The 20,087-nt window shown below is 44.6% G+C and overlaps 1 protein-coding gene and 1 long non-coding RNA gene across 3 annotated transcripts; one reads left to right on the plus strand and one right to left on the minus strand.

Annotated features, from left to right (window-relative positions):
• Positions 1-806: 806 nt before the first annotated feature.
• SUCLG1 (succinate-CoA ligase GDP/ADP-forming subunit alpha) lies at positions 807-18,427 on the minus strand. 2 transcript variants are annotated; one of them, XM_075420292.1, is made up of 9 exons: positions 18,291-18,427; positions 8,687-8,790; positions 7,663-7,779; positions 6,926-7,138; positions 6,780-6,837; positions 4,326-4,409; positions 3,532-3,683; positions 2,865-3,053; positions 807-1,890 (listed from the first exon to the last, which is right to left on the minus strand). In XM_075420292.1, exons 1-9 carry the CDS (start codon positions 18,340-18,342, stop codon positions 1,864-1,866), a joined length of 996 nt encoding a protein of 331 aa, XP_075276407.1. In that variant the 5' UTR covers positions 18,343-18,427; the 3' UTR covers positions 807-1,863. The 2 variants fall into 2 exon arrangements, with proteins under 2 accessions (XP_075276407.1, XP_075276408.1); XM_075420293.1 differs by lacking the exon at positions 18,291-18,427 and adding an exon at positions 17,776-17,833.
• A 140-nt stretch (positions 18,428-18,567) lies between these two features.
• On the plus strand, positions 18,568-19,824 carry LOC142361387 (uncharacterized). Its single transcript, XR_012763959.1, has 2 exons — positions 18,568-18,702; positions 19,494-19,824. It is a non-coding gene; the product is annotated as an uncharacterized LOC142361387 (long non-coding RNA).
• Positions 19,825-20,087: the final 263 nt, after the last annotated feature.

The following is a 20,087-nucleotide window of genomic DNA, read 5'->3' on the forward strand; positions in this document are numbered from 1 at the left end:
CTCTCATTTCAAGACACAAGGAAACACTTCTCAGGGGACAACGGTCATTGGAGCTAATGGCTGTCTTAAGAAATAGCTGGTGCCTTTAAAAGAGCTTCCGTGGAGCAAACCCTAGCATGAAGCTTACGACACCTCCACTGTCCCAGAAGGTCGTCTGTTACAACACCGGTGGCAATGATGGAATTCAGGCAGTTTATTAAGCATTACCCATCCCAAAATTCACGTTGTGGAGAAGCCCACCACTATCATGAGTTACTTTGATTAGCAGGCCTGTAAGACAACAGGCTGCAATATCGTGACACTCACTGGTGAAAAAGTGCACTCTTACAGAGACTGAGACATGTTAGCACTGGTATTTCTCCAGTGGAAGGGCACCGTTCGGTCTTTTTACTCCAAATTAAACCACGCACCACCAGGAAACTGAGCAGATCTAGTAAGAAAATTCCCATCTGTGGTCATAGGCTTTATCAAATGATTTACCGCTCAATACTGCTTTCAGTGTCTAGTGACAAGGTGTCAGGTTCATTTTAGTAAATCATACCAAGGTGAATAATACAGCATCTGCTCTCCATGTCCGAAGGCCTTTATCATCCGACTGATGCCTGACCGTATACGAAACACATTAACACACATTCAGCGCAGCAGAGACACGGCCTGTCCTTTCACGTCTTTCGTCAGGGCTTAGCTCCAGGAACTGTAAGCGTCAGCATCAAGATACTTGCCTACTGCTTGCATTAGGAAGGGAAATTCCACAGCCATTTGAGTGAGAAAACCAAGGACAGTTTTAAACAAATAATGACACAAGCTTTCATAACAGCACCTTTATGGAACACAAGGTTAGCTCTAGACAAGTGCCAGGTTACAGGAATTTTCAGTCTTATATATAAAGAAAGCAATCTTGGGTTTAGTCCATCCTGATATAACTTGTACTACTCATTTATAGGCACAGTGCTTGGGCTATTTCCAATGTAAAAAAAGGGTTTTCCATTACAGTGCTGGGAGTGGTTAACAAGACAGATACCTTATTACATTCTTTTCCAGAGAACAATAATTCTCCTCAACTATGTCCCAACATTACAAAGATTTCAGAACACACAAGCAATGCAATCATAGTTAAGATAAAGAGGAAATGAAGGTAATGTAAGCTAAAGACCAAATCACTTCCATAGTTACAGGCAATTTTGAATATATACTTGCATGGGAAATTAGATTCATTTTTGTGAATAAAAACTCCATCTCTCCACATGACAGAATTCCTTGCCAGTAGAGGACTACACTGTGCATGGCTCACCAGTCTTGACAAGAAAGTCTGGACTTCAGGCATATCCAGCTACGTGGATCAACAAGTAACCCCTTCAGATCCAGCAGCTTTGGTTTAACGGACGGAAACTTTGGCCTATTGTTCAAAGAAACATATTTGTCAGCAACAAACAAGTAAAGACTGGATTTTTTTAAAAATAAAGCAAAGTGTGATATGTGCATAAAGCCAGTGTCTTGATCCTTAAAAGCATCTCTATAAGCAACTTTACCTTAAAATGGGCAGTGCTTAAGTTACAAAAGATTCAGACCTTCAAGGCTGATTACTTTGTTTATGATGGTTGAAGAAACGGCTCTGCTTCAGGAATTCAAAAGATGAATCAGATTTAGTAGTAGATTTATTCATTTGTTGTGATTTACAATGAGGTGATTATGTCTGAACCAAGGAGACATCAAAATAGATTGAGCCAGGAGGTTTATGGCTTCCAAGTCAAATTCAAAGGCTAGTGTCAGTCATTTGGGCAACTGAAGATTAGCAGACAAAAGATAAGCAGATGCCAGGTGCCGCACTGACGTTTAGGAGACAGTATTCCAAAGTGTCTTCTCTTACAGCAATTTCCTTTTCTCAAACTCCTGCAAACAGCACACAAACATTACAGGTGAGAAGACAAGAAAAAGCTTCTATTACTATTTTATTTTAAATTACTTTGTTCGAAAATCTGATTTTCAGAATTAAAAATTAAAATATAAAACACATAATGTGTGCAAGCTAGAGGAAAGAAGGATAAGTATTCTCCCACCTCACGTTAACAAACCGGCTATGAAAAACCAGTAGTGGTAGACTGCAGTCAGTGCACCGCACTCAGACTGCAACGCCGCCGAGAAACCATTTGCTCCCAGGCACAGCGTAACAGGCTTGAAAAACACTAATTATGCATAAGAACTACCGTAGAACCCTTACAGTAAAGGATTCCAGCCAGAGAAGCAACAAAGTAAATATTTTCATTTTAGTCAAGGTAAAAACACAGCAGAAGAAGAGAAGAATCCCACAGCAGCCTGCGAAGATGCGGTCACCACAGGGAAAAAAAAAAATAGCACAGCTGAATTATGCATTTCCTCTAGCTGTGAAGCAATGCCTTTTCTTTGGATATGAATTAAGAAAAATGCAAATAATCCTATTCCATACATAAGTTTTTCAGCTGTATGCATTGAACCATAATTCTGAATTAGTACTTAAAACACTTTTTAAGTATTAAGCATTCCTTATTCAAATACTAGACTTTCAGTGAATGTTCTCATATTTTAAATTAATGCAGGTTCTTTGCATCCAGAAAACACAGTTCAACAAGCAGCTACACTGGAAAGCAAAATTTAATCTCTTCTCTATGTTGCTATGTTTACTTTTCTGTAAAGGCAACATTACACAGAACTATGTGAGTGTATTATCTAAACAATAACGGCAGCTTGTTCAGTCAATAGAGTTCTTACGTTTAACCAAGTTCAGAGCAATGGAATATTTGCGTAAAAGATGTACTCCCAACTCGTATTTCCTCAAAAGTAGCTTCTTGCTCTGGATGAGTATGCATACTAAGCTCAGCGCAACGAACCTTGTAGATGGTGCTACCCAGCTGCGCAGGGGACATGCTGACAACCACGCCAGCGCTCTGGAGAGCAGCTATCTTCTCTTTAGCTCCACCCTTTCCACCAGCAATGATTGCCCCAGCATGACCCATCCGCCTGCCCGGAGGAGCGGTCAGACCAGCTATGAATGACACTACCGGCTTGGCATTTGGACCCTGCGAGGAAAGAAAAAGAAACTGTTTTACATGGGGGAGAGCGAGATGAAAAGCAATCCCAGATGGCAGTTGTTTTTGTTTTTTAAATATTAACTAGCCAGGCAAAGATATTAAACAGCTAGAAACCTCAGACAACATGGAAACTAGAGTCTGCAGTGTGTGGAAGGCTTTCTTTCCTGACAAGCATCATAAACCAGGAGAAATCAGAAACTGTAAAACATCTCTACAGAGGCACACACATTACAAAAACAGAATGTTCACTACAAATCTCATTACAGGACTAAAAACCTAAAGTTGACACTACTCTCCAGTTAGATTTAAACTGGATAAAGCTCCTAATTTCAACTCTTTCTATTTAATAAAAGTACGACTGTTTTTTTGGAAACAGAGATTAGAAACAGAACTGAGCTTTCCTTGAACCGGCAAAAGAAGATGGCTAATTACCAAGGCGCCTGGAAGCAAGCCGTTTAAGACTTACAGCATTATTTTCTTTCAAGAATGCTGCTGCATCTTCTTCAGCATTTCCTCCAATTTCCCCAATCAATATGATCCCCTCAGTATGAGGATCCTTCAGGAAGACATCAAGGCAGTCAATAAAATTAGTTCCATTGAAGGGATCGCCTCCAATCCCTGAAAAAGAATTAAAACCACAGAAAACAGGCTACCTCAAGTTAACGATATTGCATTTATGACAAAAGTTTCAAGGTAAATCTCAGCATGAAGAGTATCCCCAAAGGCTCACAAGAGGGGCAGCTCTGAAGGCTCTTCCCAAGTCGGAGTGTGCCAAATGCCTGCTCCATGTACCTATCTCCCCCACAACTTACAGAAAGCGTTGATATCTAAATAATCACCTTTCAAACTCTAAGCAAACTATTATGCCTTATACAGAGGCTCTGTATAAGACACGGCAGGACTGAGACCCCAGCTCTAGAATTTTGCTGTAAGAAAACTGAATTTACTAAACATGCCCAACTAAATGCCTATGAATGCCCTATCCCTTCATAATATTAATCTTCTTGGGAAAATTTGTTTCCAAATTGACATCATATTTGCTGGCAGCTCTCCATTCCAAGCTGGTTTTCAGGCTTACATTAATCTGATATGGAAACGATAATAGAGAAGGGTTACACTCTCCACAGCACATAGGCATCTCGTTTCTCAATGTAATTGACATTCAGCAATTTCTCGCAAAAAGAAATTACTTTGGGTTTCTTCACGTAAAGAAAAAGCAGATTAGTCTAGGTGCAACACGCTGTTTCTGAGGAAACCTACCAACGCAGAAAGACTGCCCCAATCCAACTTGCGTTGTCTGATGAACAGCTTCATACGTCAGGGTTCCAGATCTTGACACAATACCTTTATGAAAGAAAAAGAAACAAACTTAACACTAACCTATTCAAGTGCATGACTAGAGGCAGCTGTTCTTATATTCATGAAAATCACCTTAATAAATTGAACATGAGATGCCAGGTTTTCCAGCTACCTTTGCCAAAACGTGAAAACTCTGCATAAGATTCTATCTGTACTATTTTTTGGTTGGCATTTTTTGACACTTAATTGTCAACAGAATAAACCTGCCCAGAAAGTCAGTAATATTGGCGGAGACGGCACTCCTCACACTACAGCTTTACCAGGAAAGAAAACTAAAAACAAAATAGAAGAATATACTTCTTGTCTTGTATGTGAGTAGCTGACTTGAAACAGAGTTGCAGCTCAACAGTTAACAAAAGACTTCCATGTTAACTGCACCTCCAGTATGGCCAGGTACACGAGGGATCCTCCAGAACAGAAATATGCTGCACAAATGCAAGTTCTCACTGTTAAGGTATTTGTTGCTGCAGCTCACTGCTCTACAACACACATCCAGCATTTACATTACAATATTACAAGAGTGCATAACCCTAGTTTTAAATTCAGGATAGAAGGTAATACAGAGCCTAGATCTGGGGCAAAATATTTGCATAGGTTTTTGTTCATTTTTCCCAGTCAAGATTCCTGTTAATACTACAAGAGGGCAGGTTTCCAAGAAAAGCAGACATCATCTTCCAGCCACTTCAAGCCATCTAACAAGGAAGATAATAAGTATATTGCACGAACAGCGTAAAAAATACACCACTAGACTAACAACTTCAGTTTTATCTACTGTTCATACTGTTGGACAGTGCAGATGTCTACTAGCAAAGGGTTTTTTCTTGCTATGTTTGCAAAGGGCTTCCTGTTTACTGTTCAAATCAGACTGCCTCGCAGAAGCTACACATAAGGTCCAAAGACTGGCTATTTTTGCTGCGTGCATCCCAAGATTATCAAATGATTCTTGGACGCCTCACAGTAATAGAAAGCTGCGGAGCTCATCACCATAGGTCACAGTGTTAGACAAAGCTGGGAGGATGGCAAAGTTACGGTTTTATTCCCCGATCCTTGGATCACCATTGAAAACATTTCCAGCAATGGTGGGGCAACTGGATTCAGGATTTAAAATAATCTTTTGCATTTGATGAGCCTTGCATTCAGATTCTAGTATCTTGTGACTACGAGACATTTCTTGTACATATTTACAAAATCTTAATAGAACTTTGATTCAGAAGGGAGCTCAGGGCAACATCGGTTGATGCTACCTTTTACAGTCATAGAGCAACATGTTGATGGTACCTACAAAGGGCATAACTGCAGTCATCTGATATTTCAATTTCAGGTTTACAGGTACTTCCGAAAGCTGGAGGTGTGACAGGAGTGTTAACGCATCCTCCAGCACTCACTAGGTACACCTTATTCTCAAGTCAGAAGCGGTTAAGTAGCAGAGATAGTTTTTCACGTTACAAAAAACTGCACCGAGTCCATGTAGCTCAAGAGCACTGAACAGATTTTCCCACAGTAAACACACTTTTCATCAAAAAAAAAAAAAAGGTAATGTTGCAAAGGGTATGTGCTCAAGTTAAACTGGTTACCTTGCTGACAGATAACAGCAGCACATGCTGACTACAACATTTCTGAAGTTCTACTTAAGTACAAATGCATATTTTTGGAAGAACTTTATAGCTCCTGAACGGCATTATTTTAAAACTAAACAAGTCGTTATGACTATAGTTTAGAACGAGGAACCAACAGAATTCCAGAAAAGAGACTTGCATGCAAAACGGTGTGTAACGAACATACGATTATGAACAAGTCACCGCCTTTCTGACCTTAATCCCACTGTCTGAGAAGCGGGTATATTTGTTACTTCCACTCCCCATGGTATAGTTGTCTAAATTATCACGTTAGAAACTTGCCTGTAATCTCTTCTCTTTGCTATAATACTGAGCTCACTATAGGCGTAGGATCCTAGTCCTCAGGACCAAGCTGCTGGAAAGCTTGGTGCTCTCAAAGCCCAAGATAACTGGAGGTATCCCCAAAGGCGAGTGTTAAGGAAACTAAGTCAATCACTTTACCTAAAGAAACTTCCAATTGCTGTGCCTCTACCATTACTACTCAGTGCCTGCTGTGGTAGACTAACTTGATTTTGTCCTTCAGGATTGATAATGGCAAAGTTGTTTACAAACTGAAGGACAGACAAGCTGTTATACAGCGTGTCAACTGCTTTCAGGGCAGGATGTGACTAGCCTCACAAATAAGAACAGTGGAGTACCAAACTTTAGCTTTTGGGGGTTGGACTAGATGACCTCTAGGGGTCCCTTCCAACCCAAAACTTTCTATGATTCTATGACGGATAAATATTCAAAAACTCACCAATTCTTCCCTTCTTGTGAATGTGACCAGGCATGATACCAATTTTACATTCTCCAGGCTAAGGAAAGAGCGGGAGAAGTCAGATGGAACATTGAAACCATCGCTAAGAATGGTTCAGCCTTGGAGCAAATCCAGAAGTCACTTACATTGATGACTCCAGGGCAGTTCGGGCCCACTAGTCGAGTCTTGTCCTGCCGAAGCAGTCTGTGTTTAACCCGAACCATATCCTGCTGGGGAATACCTTCAGTAATGCATACAACTAAGGGCATTTCTGCATCGATTGCTTCATTGATGGCAGCAGCAGCAAATGGAGGAGGTACATATATAACGGTGGCAGAAGCACCAGTTTGTTCTTTGGCCTACAGTGGACATAACAAAAAAGATATCCAGCATTTAGTGGTGCCAAAGAGAACATTTGACAACTAGTCATTTAAAATATGTCCATTCACAAGCATAAATTAAGTAAATGGATATGTACTAATTTACTCTAATCAAAGGAAGTGTTAAATTCACTGAAGATGGAACATCTACAGCAAAACTAGGGAACCAAGAACTAACCACTGTCTGGAAAGGATCTGCCCCATGAACACCATCATAAATAACCTCAGATTACAGTCTGCTAAAAATTCATTATACACACCAGAGTGAACGAGAAACTAGTCGCACACATAAAGTAAGTGTATCCAGAGTCTGTGAAGCTCACAGCAGAAGCAAAATTCATGCCTGACCCCACTGAACGCTCCCTTTTTTACAAGGCTTCTATTTCACCCCTCGCACAGTGACGTCCGTGGCTCAGATGTTTGTCTCTTCAGTGTGAACAATGAAATATGGAGCCCTTCGGCAGCATTAAATTGACTGCCCTCCAGTCACTGCTGCAAATTACCTCCTTCACAGAATTAAACACAGGCAGACCCAGGTGAGTTTTTCCCCCTTTCCCCGGAGAAATTCCTCCAACTAAATTGGTGCCATAGTCCAATGCCTGCTGGCTGTGAAAAGTGCCCTATGAGAGAAAAAAAATAAGTAAAGTTAAAAGGTAGGTAACAGCAAATAAAATGAACAAAGAAAGTTGTTATATATAATTCTGAAGGCAATTCATGACACATAATTGTACAATGAGGAGGGAATTTTTCACTACATATATACAACCAGCTATTTTGAAGAGTGCATCAACATGTTTTAAATGGATTCAGAATATGCTATGCTTTTTCTTTTAAATCAGAGCACTATGGTTGCACACTAAATGACATTTTCTTGTGTTGCTAATACACCTGCAGACATAGAAGCCACATTTTATTTTCCACATCCAGTCTGGCAGATGACAAACACTATAACGACATAGAAGAAATTAGCATTCTCATCTATGACTAGCGGCTAGTTTTAGCAAAAGCAGTCTTCTCCCCTTGCAAATGTGTGAAAGGGTGCGAGAAAATTATTAAATATCCCGAAATAAAACCAGAAATTTAATTCATAGGCATCAACATTCACAGATATTCCTGAAAGAGGCACTTCTAAAACAGTAAGGTTTTTGTAGTTTTTTGCACATCTCCCTTTACAAAGAAACCTTTTCAGTTGTACACAGCAAAATGGCTTAAGACAAAAACAAACAACAAAAATCAAGAGTAATATAACAGAGATGACTCAAAACCAAGTTTTAAGCCTGTGTACAAGTGGAAAAAGTAGTCTATTGAATTTAAGGAAAAAAAATAAACACAAAAAAACTCCACAACCAACTATTTGGACCAAAGAAAGGAAACTACAATGCTGGAGGGACCTTCCTGATCACAAAGCCCAGCTTCCTATCAACACAGGCAAAGCCAGTATATAATCTCTTTATAGGTTATTATGGTTTTTGGCCAACTAACATTCTGAACTGAAAGGGTGATAGAAGAAATAGTTCATATACGCACCTGTTTGCCTGTAAAACCCTGACAGATAACCTTTGTGCTTTTGTTAATATACAGGTTTTTCCTTGACGCCGAGTAGGAGCAGTGTCGCACTCCATTCTGTTGCACTAGGGAGGGAAAAAGAAAAAAAAGAGAAGACAAACCATTAATCCACTGCTTTGTTAGACTCTAAGTCAAAAAAGGTCGTATCAAGTAAGTGCATATGTATTAACGCTTATATCAAAAGATGAATTCATCCAGTAGTTCATATTTTCAAAAGGCAGGTCAGAAGGTTGTAAGTATTTTGGACTTGTTATTCTTAGATATTAAACGCCTGTAGTTCACTCTGTATATCATTGCGATTACTCAGATTGCTAGGAATCAAGCTAGGTATTTCTTGTATTGGGTGTTTAATATCAGAACTCCAGTCACGACTAACAACAGACAGAAACAACAAATTAAACACTATTTTCATTTGCAAATGAACATGTCCCTGTCCTCTAAGTAACTCTGCGAAGTGACAAAGCAGCTCTAAAATCCCGAAACCCCAACAAGACAGGTACTATGTTACACCTGTGAAGACAGCACAGCCCACACTAGACAACGAGGGATACTGAAGAGGTCCGGGGCCCCTTCACCCAGGTGAAGCCTAATGCCAAGCAAGACGTACAGCAAGAGCCCATTTCCCAGCAGATGCCCAGCTACGCCAGCGTAGGCATCACTGCTTGGAATGCGCTTGGGCTCGTGAGGAAACACAGTTCTCCACTAGAATGATTTTCAATTTAGTTCTCACAACTCCAGCCCTGAAAAAAACAAAACAACACAACTACAGAAAAACAGCACAGTGCATGGTGGCATCAAAAAGACACGGAGAGTGACTGCATCTCTGCTGAAGGGAAAGATATGTTGACATCAAATGATGAAAAAAGAAATGCACAGAATGTTACCATGCAAGAAAGCTTGAAATGAGGAGGTCTTCTGATATAAAAAGGATGCATGTACTGCCTGTATTCGTTGCCATACGCTTTTTAAAATACCAGAGTTCTGAGAGGATCAGAAACCCTGCAAGCGTTTTAGATAAAAGCCATATTTTGTGTTTAGAGTGAACATGGGAGGGTACAATTCCAGTACAGAAACTGACATCAGTATGCTACTATACACTTCTTCAGCTCTATTAAAACTTTTCCACTTAGGATTTGAGAAATTAAAAAGTGAAGTCAAAATAAAAACAAGAGATTCTGAATCAGGGTCCTTGGAATGTTGCAGATACTTTCTCAGGCATGCCTGAACAAGAAAGGGATTTTTTTTTTCCTTCTTCTTTTTTTTTTTTTTTTTTTTTTTAGAAAAGGAGCAGAAGCTATTGGGGGGAAAAGAAAAAAGTATTCTTCAATATAAACCATTAATGTACAGAATTTGAGATGCATTATTAACACTTTGTAATAACATAATTTCTATGGGGTAGTAAAAAAAGTGCAGAAAATTTAAGATCCACGTATTTACATATTTCTGTCACAGTCCTACATAGTAGGACCCTTCCACAAGTACTTTTGCCAACTAAATTTTAGTGATACACTGCTTTTATGCTTCACTTCTGCTCAAAAAAAGGGAGAAGAAAAACAAAACCATGCCAGAAGAAGCCTACAGACATCAGTGCTATCGTGACATCTCAGGTCCTTTCTCTGTTCTTAAAAAGTGCTGACAAAAAACACAAGACTTCATCCACCTCCTGCCATTCTCTGAGGCACTGCGGCAGCACCTCACCTTCAAACCAACATCAAGTAAAATTCAACTAGATTTTAAAGAGAAATGTGCAGGCTAGCACGCAGTAAACTTCTAACCAAAGTGTCAAAGGCCATAGCAGCTTACTGGCCTGCATGGTTTTAACCTGAATTACATCTTTATCCACAAATACTGCTTCAAAACTTGTTACACCAAGGAGAAATGCAAAGCAGTAAGTGACAAAACATGGCTGCCGCTAAGTTTTAACGAACAGGGTTATGAGGCTGCTTGTGGAAGGGTAGAGAAAAGTCTTGCTGTTCAGTGCCACAGCTGCAGCAGACAGCACAGCGTGGTCTTCGTGCTCGGCCAGCGGCTTAGCTTTCCCAGACCAGGCTGCACCTGCACTGCAACACCGAGATGCTCAAACGCACAGCTGGCAAACAGCAGCCTGGAGAGCCAAAGCAAGCACAGAAACAGCTGGCCCGCTGGTTAGGGGAGCAGGACATCCGTCTGCTTGATCTCAGCCGGGCACCGGACACGACTGGGTGAAACCCAACCTTGAGAACAGCAGAGGATGATCGCCCTGTGAAGAAGCTGTTACAGTCATGCCCTACCACCAGCAACGCCTTGGGGAGAACGGTCTGGGCTTCCACAGCTACGGGAGCGCGTGGTTTGAAAGCTCTCCAATGGGCCTGCAAGGGTAAAGAATAAACAGGCAGCACTAAACTAACTCACATCTAAGTTTTACACATACTGTCTGTGCTGCAACACTGACAAACCCACCTGCAAAATACGAGAGGGCTGCTTGCACACAGCGTGCGCTCAGTATTTTCAGAAAAAAAAAAAAAACACCCAAACCCCAAACCTTTGACAAATAGTCACTTCCTTCTCCATATCGTAAAAGCAATTCTACAGTTCCAGTTCAGCCATCCATTCCATATCCATTTTCAGATATTTATAACCTTGCACAAAAATGTTTTTGAAAGCTTAGGTTTGTCAATTCTCAGTTTTGAAAAGTCTACATAACTATATTTTTCAAGGATAAGAAGCTTTTGAGCATTTTCCACAATATCAAAGTAAAAACAAAAAAAAAAATTACTTTTATGCACTGATAACTACAAACTGGCTTAAATTCCAAGCTTTTTATGGATTTACTCTCGAAAACTGTGCTGCTTACATGACTGAAGAGCCCTGGTTCAGAGAAAGTAACAGCTGGTTCAAAAAAGCCCGGCCACAGGCTTGAGCCATTTGCTGTCTTCAGAGAGCAGCAGCTCAGCATGGGCACATGTCTGGGGAGCAGGGCATTTTGGGGAAAAAATAAATAAATAAAATAAAAAAAATCACCTTGCACTTTCTGAGCTGCATGAGTGTGAGTTTTGGTGGGTTTTTAAACTGACATGATGCTGCTCCAGATTTCTCCCCATGGCCTTGTCTGAAGCAGCAAAGTCTGCACCCAGTTTTCAAGGCAGCAGGAGCATCGGTCAAGATGAGGCTGTGCTACACCTGGTGGCACAAACAGCAAGTCCTGGGTGCAAACAGCTGGCAATTGAAATTGCTCAGACAGATATAAGATGAGAATGAAACAGGTGGAAAATCAAAATGGCACGCCTAAGTTCACAGCAGATAAGAGTCAGAAATAGAATCCAAGTCTCAATTTCCACCCAAGACCTTCATTCACTAGTTCATGCTGCTTCACAACTTCCAACGCTGGTTCAGGCAATGGGTTTTACCAGAAAAAATGAGGGTAAGAGTACAAATGCATGTTCCTTCAACAAGGCAGGACAAAAAAAAAAACCAAAAGCTATATGCTGTTCCAGTTACCAGGATTCAGCTGTGAATCAGTAAAAGCCAGACTCATTGGTGATGCTATTTTACTGCACACATCTAAACTGCAGGCCAGTTCACACAAGTGCAGGCTCCAAATGAAGTCCTAGAGCATAAGGACAAGTCTTACCAAATCCAAATATTATCAAAAGCACACTGACCTGCTGTGTTTTGTACAGCCAGAGGTCTAACATTAACAATACCGTGTCCAACAAAGGCCTGTAACAGACCTTTTGAAGACAGTATTAAAACTAAAATAAGAAACTGGACAATCTTTCCCAGGCAATCCTTTCACTTCTGCCCCATCCCTGTTATGCTTTGCATAGTTCATGGTTTCAAAAACAAAGCACAGTTATGTAAATAACAAGTCGCATTCATTTTGGCTTTCCAGTACTTTAGCTTCTACAGAGCTGAAGAGATGTACTGTGGCAAGAACCGATGTTGGTCCATCGTACAGGGTGCCCAACTAGCCATGAAAAGTACTCAACTCACAGAATCACAGAATGGTAGGGGTTGGAAGGGACCTCTGTGGGTCACCCAGTCCAACCCCCCTGCCCAAGCAGGGTCACCTACAGCAGGCTGCACAGGACCTTGTCCAGGCAGGTCTTGAATATCTCCAGAGAAGGAGACTCCACAACCTCCCTGGGCAGCCTGTTCCAGGGCTCTGTCACCCTCAGAGGGAAGAAGTTCTTCCTCATGTTCAGATGGAACTTCCTCTGCTTCAGTTTGTGCCCGTTGCCCCTTGTCCTGTCGCTGGCCTTGTCCTCCTGACACCCACCCTTAAGATATTTATAAGCATTTATAAGGTCCCCTCTCAGCCTTCTCTTCTTCAGGCTGAACAAGCCCAGCTCCCTCAGCCTTTCTGTGTGGGAGAGGTGCTCCAGTCCTCTCATCATCCTCGTAGACCTCCACTGGACCCCCTCCAGTACCAAAACCCTGCTGTTGCAGGACAGATTTGCAAAGCAAGATATGAATTTAGCAGAGGGGTATAAGCCTGTGTAGAAAACATCCTTTGTCTTACAGTAACAGAGCTCCTTCCAGCGCACACGCTGCCGGTAGTCACTCCCGCATTCCAGGGAATGAGGCCCCAGCCGAGCCCAGAGCTCGCTGCAGCCCAAGTAACAGGAAAACCCAGCTACCTTCATTTCTTAAAAGAAAACTCACAATTTGTAGCCTTGAGCAGGACTTTAAGCTCATTTGCGTATTACAATTAACAAGCCTTTCTAGGCAAACAGTTTCTCATGAAGTCCAAACACGAATTTCCATGTTCAAAACAAAACTGACCGTTTGCAAGGTATTTTAAAGCACACATCGAATGCAAATGCTGTTTACCTAAGCTGTCAGGCACTCCTTGAGCAACGCCTCCCAAGCACAAATCTCATTTAAAATGATACGACCCAAGCTACATTTGCCCGACTTATGGGGGTTGTGCAAGCCAGCTGGCGGTACAGCTCCTAAGGGCTAAACCTCTTCCTTATTCAAACTTTACAAAGCTGAAAACTCGCTATTTTCAGGACTTCTTGCAAGATTTCCTAGAGCTACAGGCAGGAATCCAGTCAAAGTGCCTCCCTCCTACCCACATTTATCCCGCTCAAAATAAATGAAAGTTTCGAAGCAGAGGTAGCATCTGAGGGTGCTCATAAAACGAACACAATATAAAAGCAAGGTGAAACAGCAGAGGTTCCTTCCTAGCAAGACCTGAGCAGATACCCACATTGCCAGAAGACTGACACGGAATAACTGAAATTCTTCCTCTGTTCCTCCTTGAAATAGCCAGAGAACTTGGAGATGAAGGAAGATATTCCTTTTCCTTTTTATTACCTATGTAAAGAAAGAGGAAAGCCTTAGAAGTCATATGGGCTCCAACAGAAATGGGGAAAATGGAGGCCAGCGCAGGGGAAACTCAGGGAAGGTCTGAGGTGCAAAGAGCGCTAGCTAAAACGCTCAGAAGTCTTTTTTAAACACACGCACCCCTTGCCTCTACCTTCCATCAGTTGCGGACCTTCAGCTGGTTTGTGAGAAATCCTTTCGAATCCTGTCTCCTTCCTCTGCCTACAAGGGCATGGCCTGAAGAGGGCAGAACAGAAACTGTTCTGGACAGCTTCTTACATTACAGAAGGGTACAGACGTTAAAAAAAAAATTTGCCAAAGACTAAACTGCTGCAGCAAATTTCAGAGTTTACTGACCAGAAGTTTAATATTAACAAGACTATTCCACATGCAGTTTCCCATCCTAGTTCTTTATTAGGTGTTCGTCTTCATTATCAGGCCGTATGTATATATTCACACACACAACGACATTTTGATAATTCTCTCCACTCCCCAAACCCATCTACAGAATTCACCCTGAAAGATATCAGTTGCATTAGTAGAAGATGATCCTTACAGACAAAGAAGTTTTTATGCTACTGATGGATTGCTCAAAATATCTTATTCCTCATTTCAAACAGGATTATGCGCTCAGAGAAGGATTTCTAGGTATCACTCCCCAACATCTCTTCTCTCACCTTTCCCTTGCCAAATTTAGGGGACCTAATATATGCTTACATATATCTCAAGGGCAGGTGTCAGCAGGATGGGGCCAAACTCTTTTCAGTAGTGCCCAGCGATAGGACAAGGGGCAATGGGCACAAACTGAAGCAGAGGAAGTTCCATCTTAACATGAGGAAGAACTTCTTCACTCTGAGGGTGATGGAGCACTGGAACAGGCTGCCCAGGGAGGTTGTGGAGTCTCCTTCTCTGGAGATATTCAAGCCCCACCTGGACAAGGTCCTGTGCAGCCTGCTATAAGCAACCCTGCTTCGGCAGGGGCGTTGGACTAGATGACCCACAGAGGTCCCTTCCAACCCCGAACATTCTGTGATTCTGTGATTCCTGTTAATTATGGAAACTCCAATCTATGAACATGGCACAGGAGTTGAGGAATTAAGTAAATTAATCAGGCTGTAAAGGACAAACACAATGACTATGCTACACCTACCACATTAAACAAAACTAGGGCTAACGGGCAAATGGCAGTCAGAAGAATTTCAGCCCTTTCGACACACCTCTCTCTGCTAATCAAAAAATCCCCACTCATTGCAAGGGACATTTGTGGCTACACAGGGTATGGGAGACATGGTGGCATTTGAAAGAAAAGCTTTCTCCTGAATTTATGAAGCTGAAATAAAGCAAAGCATCTCAGTGCAATTGCAGGCCCTTGAGAAAACAAGCACGTTATTTCTCGTAAGCCAACGAACTATTTTTCCCCCATGCGTACTCCAGTAGGAACATGTGCAGCTAAAGGTTTGCGAGCTCTCCTCCCTCCGCACTGTTGACATAAAAACAGTAACTGATTCTTTTGTTTGGATCATTATTTCTGCAACAATTCTTTGCCAGGGTTACTCACATCATTTACCACAATCTTTTAAACTAAGAGCGCTACAAAGCCTTCTAACATGCCCGAACGTAAGATCTCTAATCCTGACGCTCCGATCACAGTTAAGGTGCCACAGAGACTTTCTTCAAAGTGTGGCACAGCGTGGCACAGGTCTTTCTTGACTCTATCCATACGCAAACAGCGCTTTGAGCTGACCTTTGAGCAAGCACTTACCATTCGTCGACACATTCACATTATGTTTTCACAACTTCCTGAACTGAACCTTATGGACACACACCCATGTGCATCGCTTTTGCAACAGAACGCACTGGAAACTCAGGATTTTAAATCAGCACTGAGAGAAGCAGATGTTAATTATTTGTTACAGAAAATGCATGTCCAAATTTAAGGTTTCATCTGTCTTAATTTGTAAAGAGTATCAAACGAAACAAAGAAAGGTTTCCAAGGAAGGACTATTTCATCTTGCAGGAGTTTCTCTAAAAGGCTTCATGAACTGTTGCAAACAGAACACTTTTTTCCCTCTAACCCTCAAAATCATCTCCATCGCTTTTCCCCGAATCTCTTACTGCTATTTGTAAAGGGAACAATGTGGGGTTTTGATATGTAAAACTGCACTCCAGAGTAGCTTTGCTGGGAGTATAAATTAAGCTAAACTGGAGGTGCTACATTCCCATCTGCTCCCCTCCATCAGAACCAATTCTCACTGGAATCACAGGAGCCAACTCGAAGTGCTGAACTGGCAAAAATTAACAGTACAGTAAGAAAACACAATTTTCTGCTCAGCTTATGGAGAACGAGCAGTAGGAAGGGATACCTGAGGGGGTGGCAGGTGTGCCACAGCAACAGCTCAGACCATCTTAAAAATGTTGCGGGACCATGTCACTAGACCCTGACCTGCAAGTTACCACCACACAGAGACAAAAAAAGCTGTGTGCAGCAAAATGAGGCAGGTTTAAGTTCATCCATTCATTCTCAGCAGCAAGAACCAAGATTAATGCACCAACTCCTCAGTTTAGGTTCCATAAAACTGCTCTTGCGCCCAGGCATACCCAAACTGATCTCAGTAGAGGACACAGCACTAACTGCATAAAAAAGGCACACTGACAAGAAAAAACAAAAAGGCGCTTTATTTTTTAATGTGATCTTCAGAACAACATATATAAAAACTTTCAAGCTGTCAACTGCTTGCGTTCTCCATAAGTGAAAGCTAATATTCTTATTCTTGACAATAAAGAACAACTTCACAGAATCACAGAACGGTCGGGGTTGGAAGGGACCTCTGTGGGTCACCCAGTCCAACCCCCCTGCCAAAGCAGGGTCACCTACAGAAGGCTGCACAGGACCTTGTCCAGGCAGGTCTTGAAGATCTCCACAGAAGGAGATTCCACAACCCCTCTGGGCAACCTGGGCCAGTGCTCCGTCACCCTCAGAGGGAAGAAGTTCTTCCTCATGTTCAGACAGAACTTCCTCTGCTTCAGTTTGTGCCCGTTGCCCCTTGTCCTGTCGCTGGACACCACTGAAAAGAGTTTGGCCCCATCCTCCTGACACCCACCCTGCAGATATTTAGAGGCATTTCTAAGGTCCCCTCTCAGCCTTCTCTTCTCCAGGCTAAACAAGGCCGGCTCCCTCAGCCTTTCCTCGTAGGAGAGATGCTCCAGTCCCCTCACCACCCTTGTAGCCCTGCGCTGGACTCTCTCCAGTAGCTCCTCATCTTTCTTGAACTGGGGAGCCCAGAACTGGACACAGGACTCCAGATGGGGCCTCACTAGGGCAGAGCAGAGGGGGAGGAGAACCTCCCTCGACCTGCTGGCCACACTCCTCTTAATGCACACCAGGATGCCATTGGCCTTCTTGGCAGCCAGGGCACACTGCTGGCTCATGGTCAACCTGTCATCCACCAGCACTCCCAGGTCCCTCTCCACAGAGCTGCTCTCCAGCAGGTCCGCTCCGAGCCCATGCTGGTGCATGGGGTTGTTCCTCCCCAGGTGCAGGACCCTGCACTTGCCCTTGTTGAACTTCACCAGGTTCCTCTGCGCCCAACTCTCCAGCCTTGTGTCGAAATCACAGGGACCTCAGGAGGTCTCCAGCCCAAACCACTGCTGGAAGCGACCAGACCCGACCCTCTGGGCCTCGCCGAGTTTTCAGTATTTCCGGGGATATAAAGCACAGAACAGCTTCCCTGGGTCCCCACCCCTGCGGCTCCTCCATGCGAAAACTCTTCTGAACTTCTCCATATCGTTTCCTCTCCCTCTCCGCGCCCCGCGCTGCCGTGCCCCCCCGGGACGCGCCCGCCCTCGCCTCCCCTCGCCTGAGGCCCCGGCGGAGCGGCTGCCGGCCCCGGCGAACCGCGCTCAGGGCCTTCCGCGCCCAGGCCGACCAGACCCAGCCCCGCCGGCGGGCCCAGCCCCGGGGAGAGGCCCCGAGGCCCGGCGAGGGCCAGCCGGGTGCCCCTCGCCCCCAGCCCCGGGGAGAGGCCCCGAGACCCGGCGAGGGCCAGCCGGGTGCCCCTCGCCCCGGGTGACCTTGCCCCGCCGCAAGCCCGGCCCCTTCCCTTCCCTTCCCCTCCCGCGCCGGGCGGAGGCGGCCGGGCCCCCTCGGGCCCCGCGGCGAGGGAGGGGGGGGGGGGCAGGCCGCGGCGGAGAGCGGTTGCCAGGCAGGGGGGAGGGCCCCGCGGCGCGGACGGGATGCTGGCAGCTCGGTACTCACGGCGGAGGAAGCGGCCCAGGAGGCGGGCGGCGGCGCGGCTGCAGCCGGACATCGTCCCCGGCGGCAATGACAGCGGCCCGGCGGCGGATGGCGGCGGCCGGGAGGCCCTGCGCGGCGCCTGAGCACTGCCCAACCCGGCGCGGCGCCGGGCAGCCCCACGCGCCGATTGGTCCAGTGTGAAGGGCCCTCCTCCCTCTCCCAGCGGCGGCAGCCAATCGAAGGCGAGTCCGGAGGGGCGGGGACGGAAAGAGGCCCGCGGGGCATTGTGGGTGTGGTAGTCCGCGGAGGGGGCCGCGGGGCGGCGGGCCTGGTGCCGCTGGCGAGGTGAGAGGCGGCCCGAATGGCGCCTGGCGTGGCACATTCAGGCCAGACCCTGTTCTTGGTGGGTTCCTGCCCGTTAAAACCCACTCTGGTAAGTCAGTAGGTGTCCAGGGAAGGTGGGGAGAAGCCAAAGGGGTTTGCAGGTGGGGCGGCTTCACGGCCTGCTGTGGCCGTGGGGTATGCGAATACCAGGAAAGCCACATCTTTAAGGGAAAGGCGGTATCTTCTAGCCGATGTATTAACCCACGCTCAAGTTAGTCGGTCAACGAAATGAAATACGTAACCCCTCCCTACAAACAGGTCGAGGGAGGTCCTCCTCCCCCTCTGCTCCGCCCTAGTGAGGCCCCATCTGGAGTCCTGGGTCCAGTGCTGGGCTCCCCAGTTCAAGAAAGACAAGGAACTACTGGAGAGAGTCCAGCGCAGGGCTACGAGGATGATGAGGGGACTGGAGCATCTCTCCTATGAGGAAAGGCTGAGGGAGCCAGGCTTGTTGAGCCTGGAGAAGAGAAGGCTGAGAGGGGACCTTAGAAATGCCTCTAAATATCTGCAGGGTGGGTGTCAGGAGGATGGGGCCAGACTTTTCAGTGGTGCCCAGCGACAGGACAAGGGGCAACGGGCACAAACTGAAGCAGAGGAAGCTCCAGCTGAACATGAGGAAGAACTTCTTCCCTCTGAGGGTGACGGAGCACTGGAACAGGCTGCCCAGGGAGGTGGTGGAGTCTCTTTCTCTGGAGATATTCAAAACCTGCCTGGACAAGGTCCTCTACAGCCTGCTGTAGGTGACCCTGCTTTGGCAGGGGGGTTGGACGAGAGGTCGCTTCCAAGCCCTACCATTCTATGATTCTGTAAACCTGACCTCGTTTGTTATTACTTTGTGTAAAGTGTTGTAGAAAGAGGGCAAAAACCGCATCCCGACGCCGGCAAGCAAGCGCTAAGTAAACACTGAGGAACAGGAGGATGACACAAGGAGGACAGAGGCGATGGCCCCTGGAAGAACGACCCAGCTGTAATGGCCAGCTTGATATGTGGCTGTCCTGAGCGCCCGACACTTTATTGGGACTAAACGAGTTGCGATGAAACAGCTTAAAAAAATGGAGAGGAACTGAGAACCCACTTTCTTGTTCACCACGAACTGTTTACTCACCTGGCTGATCCTGGGGCAGGAAAAGGAGTGTATTTGAATGAATCAAACAATACAGTTCTGAAACAGTAATTAGTGTTTTCTTTCATTCCTACAGAGATTATTAACGGCAGCATTTTCTTCCTGCTAAACTTCAGGGAGCATTTGTTCTGGTTAATGAGCCACAAGAAAGGCTCGGCTCCTTTTTTTTAACAGGGGAGTTTACACAAATATTCACAAGAAGAGCATGTCTCAGGGACAGTGATTGTGGGAGAGGCATCTCCAGAGCAAACAGAGGATATGTCTGTACCTGTAGGAAGGGTACAGAAACTTGTAGGAAAGTTAGAAAAATCAGG

This window comes from Opisthocomus hoazin, chromosome 5 (genome assembly GCF_030867145.1).
Source record: "Opisthocomus hoazin isolate bOpiHoa1 chromosome 5, bOpiHoa1.hap1, whole genome shotgun sequence".
NCBI classification, from domain to species: Eukaryota; Metazoa; Chordata; class Aves; order Opisthocomiformes; family Opisthocomidae; genus Opisthocomus; species Opisthocomus hoazin.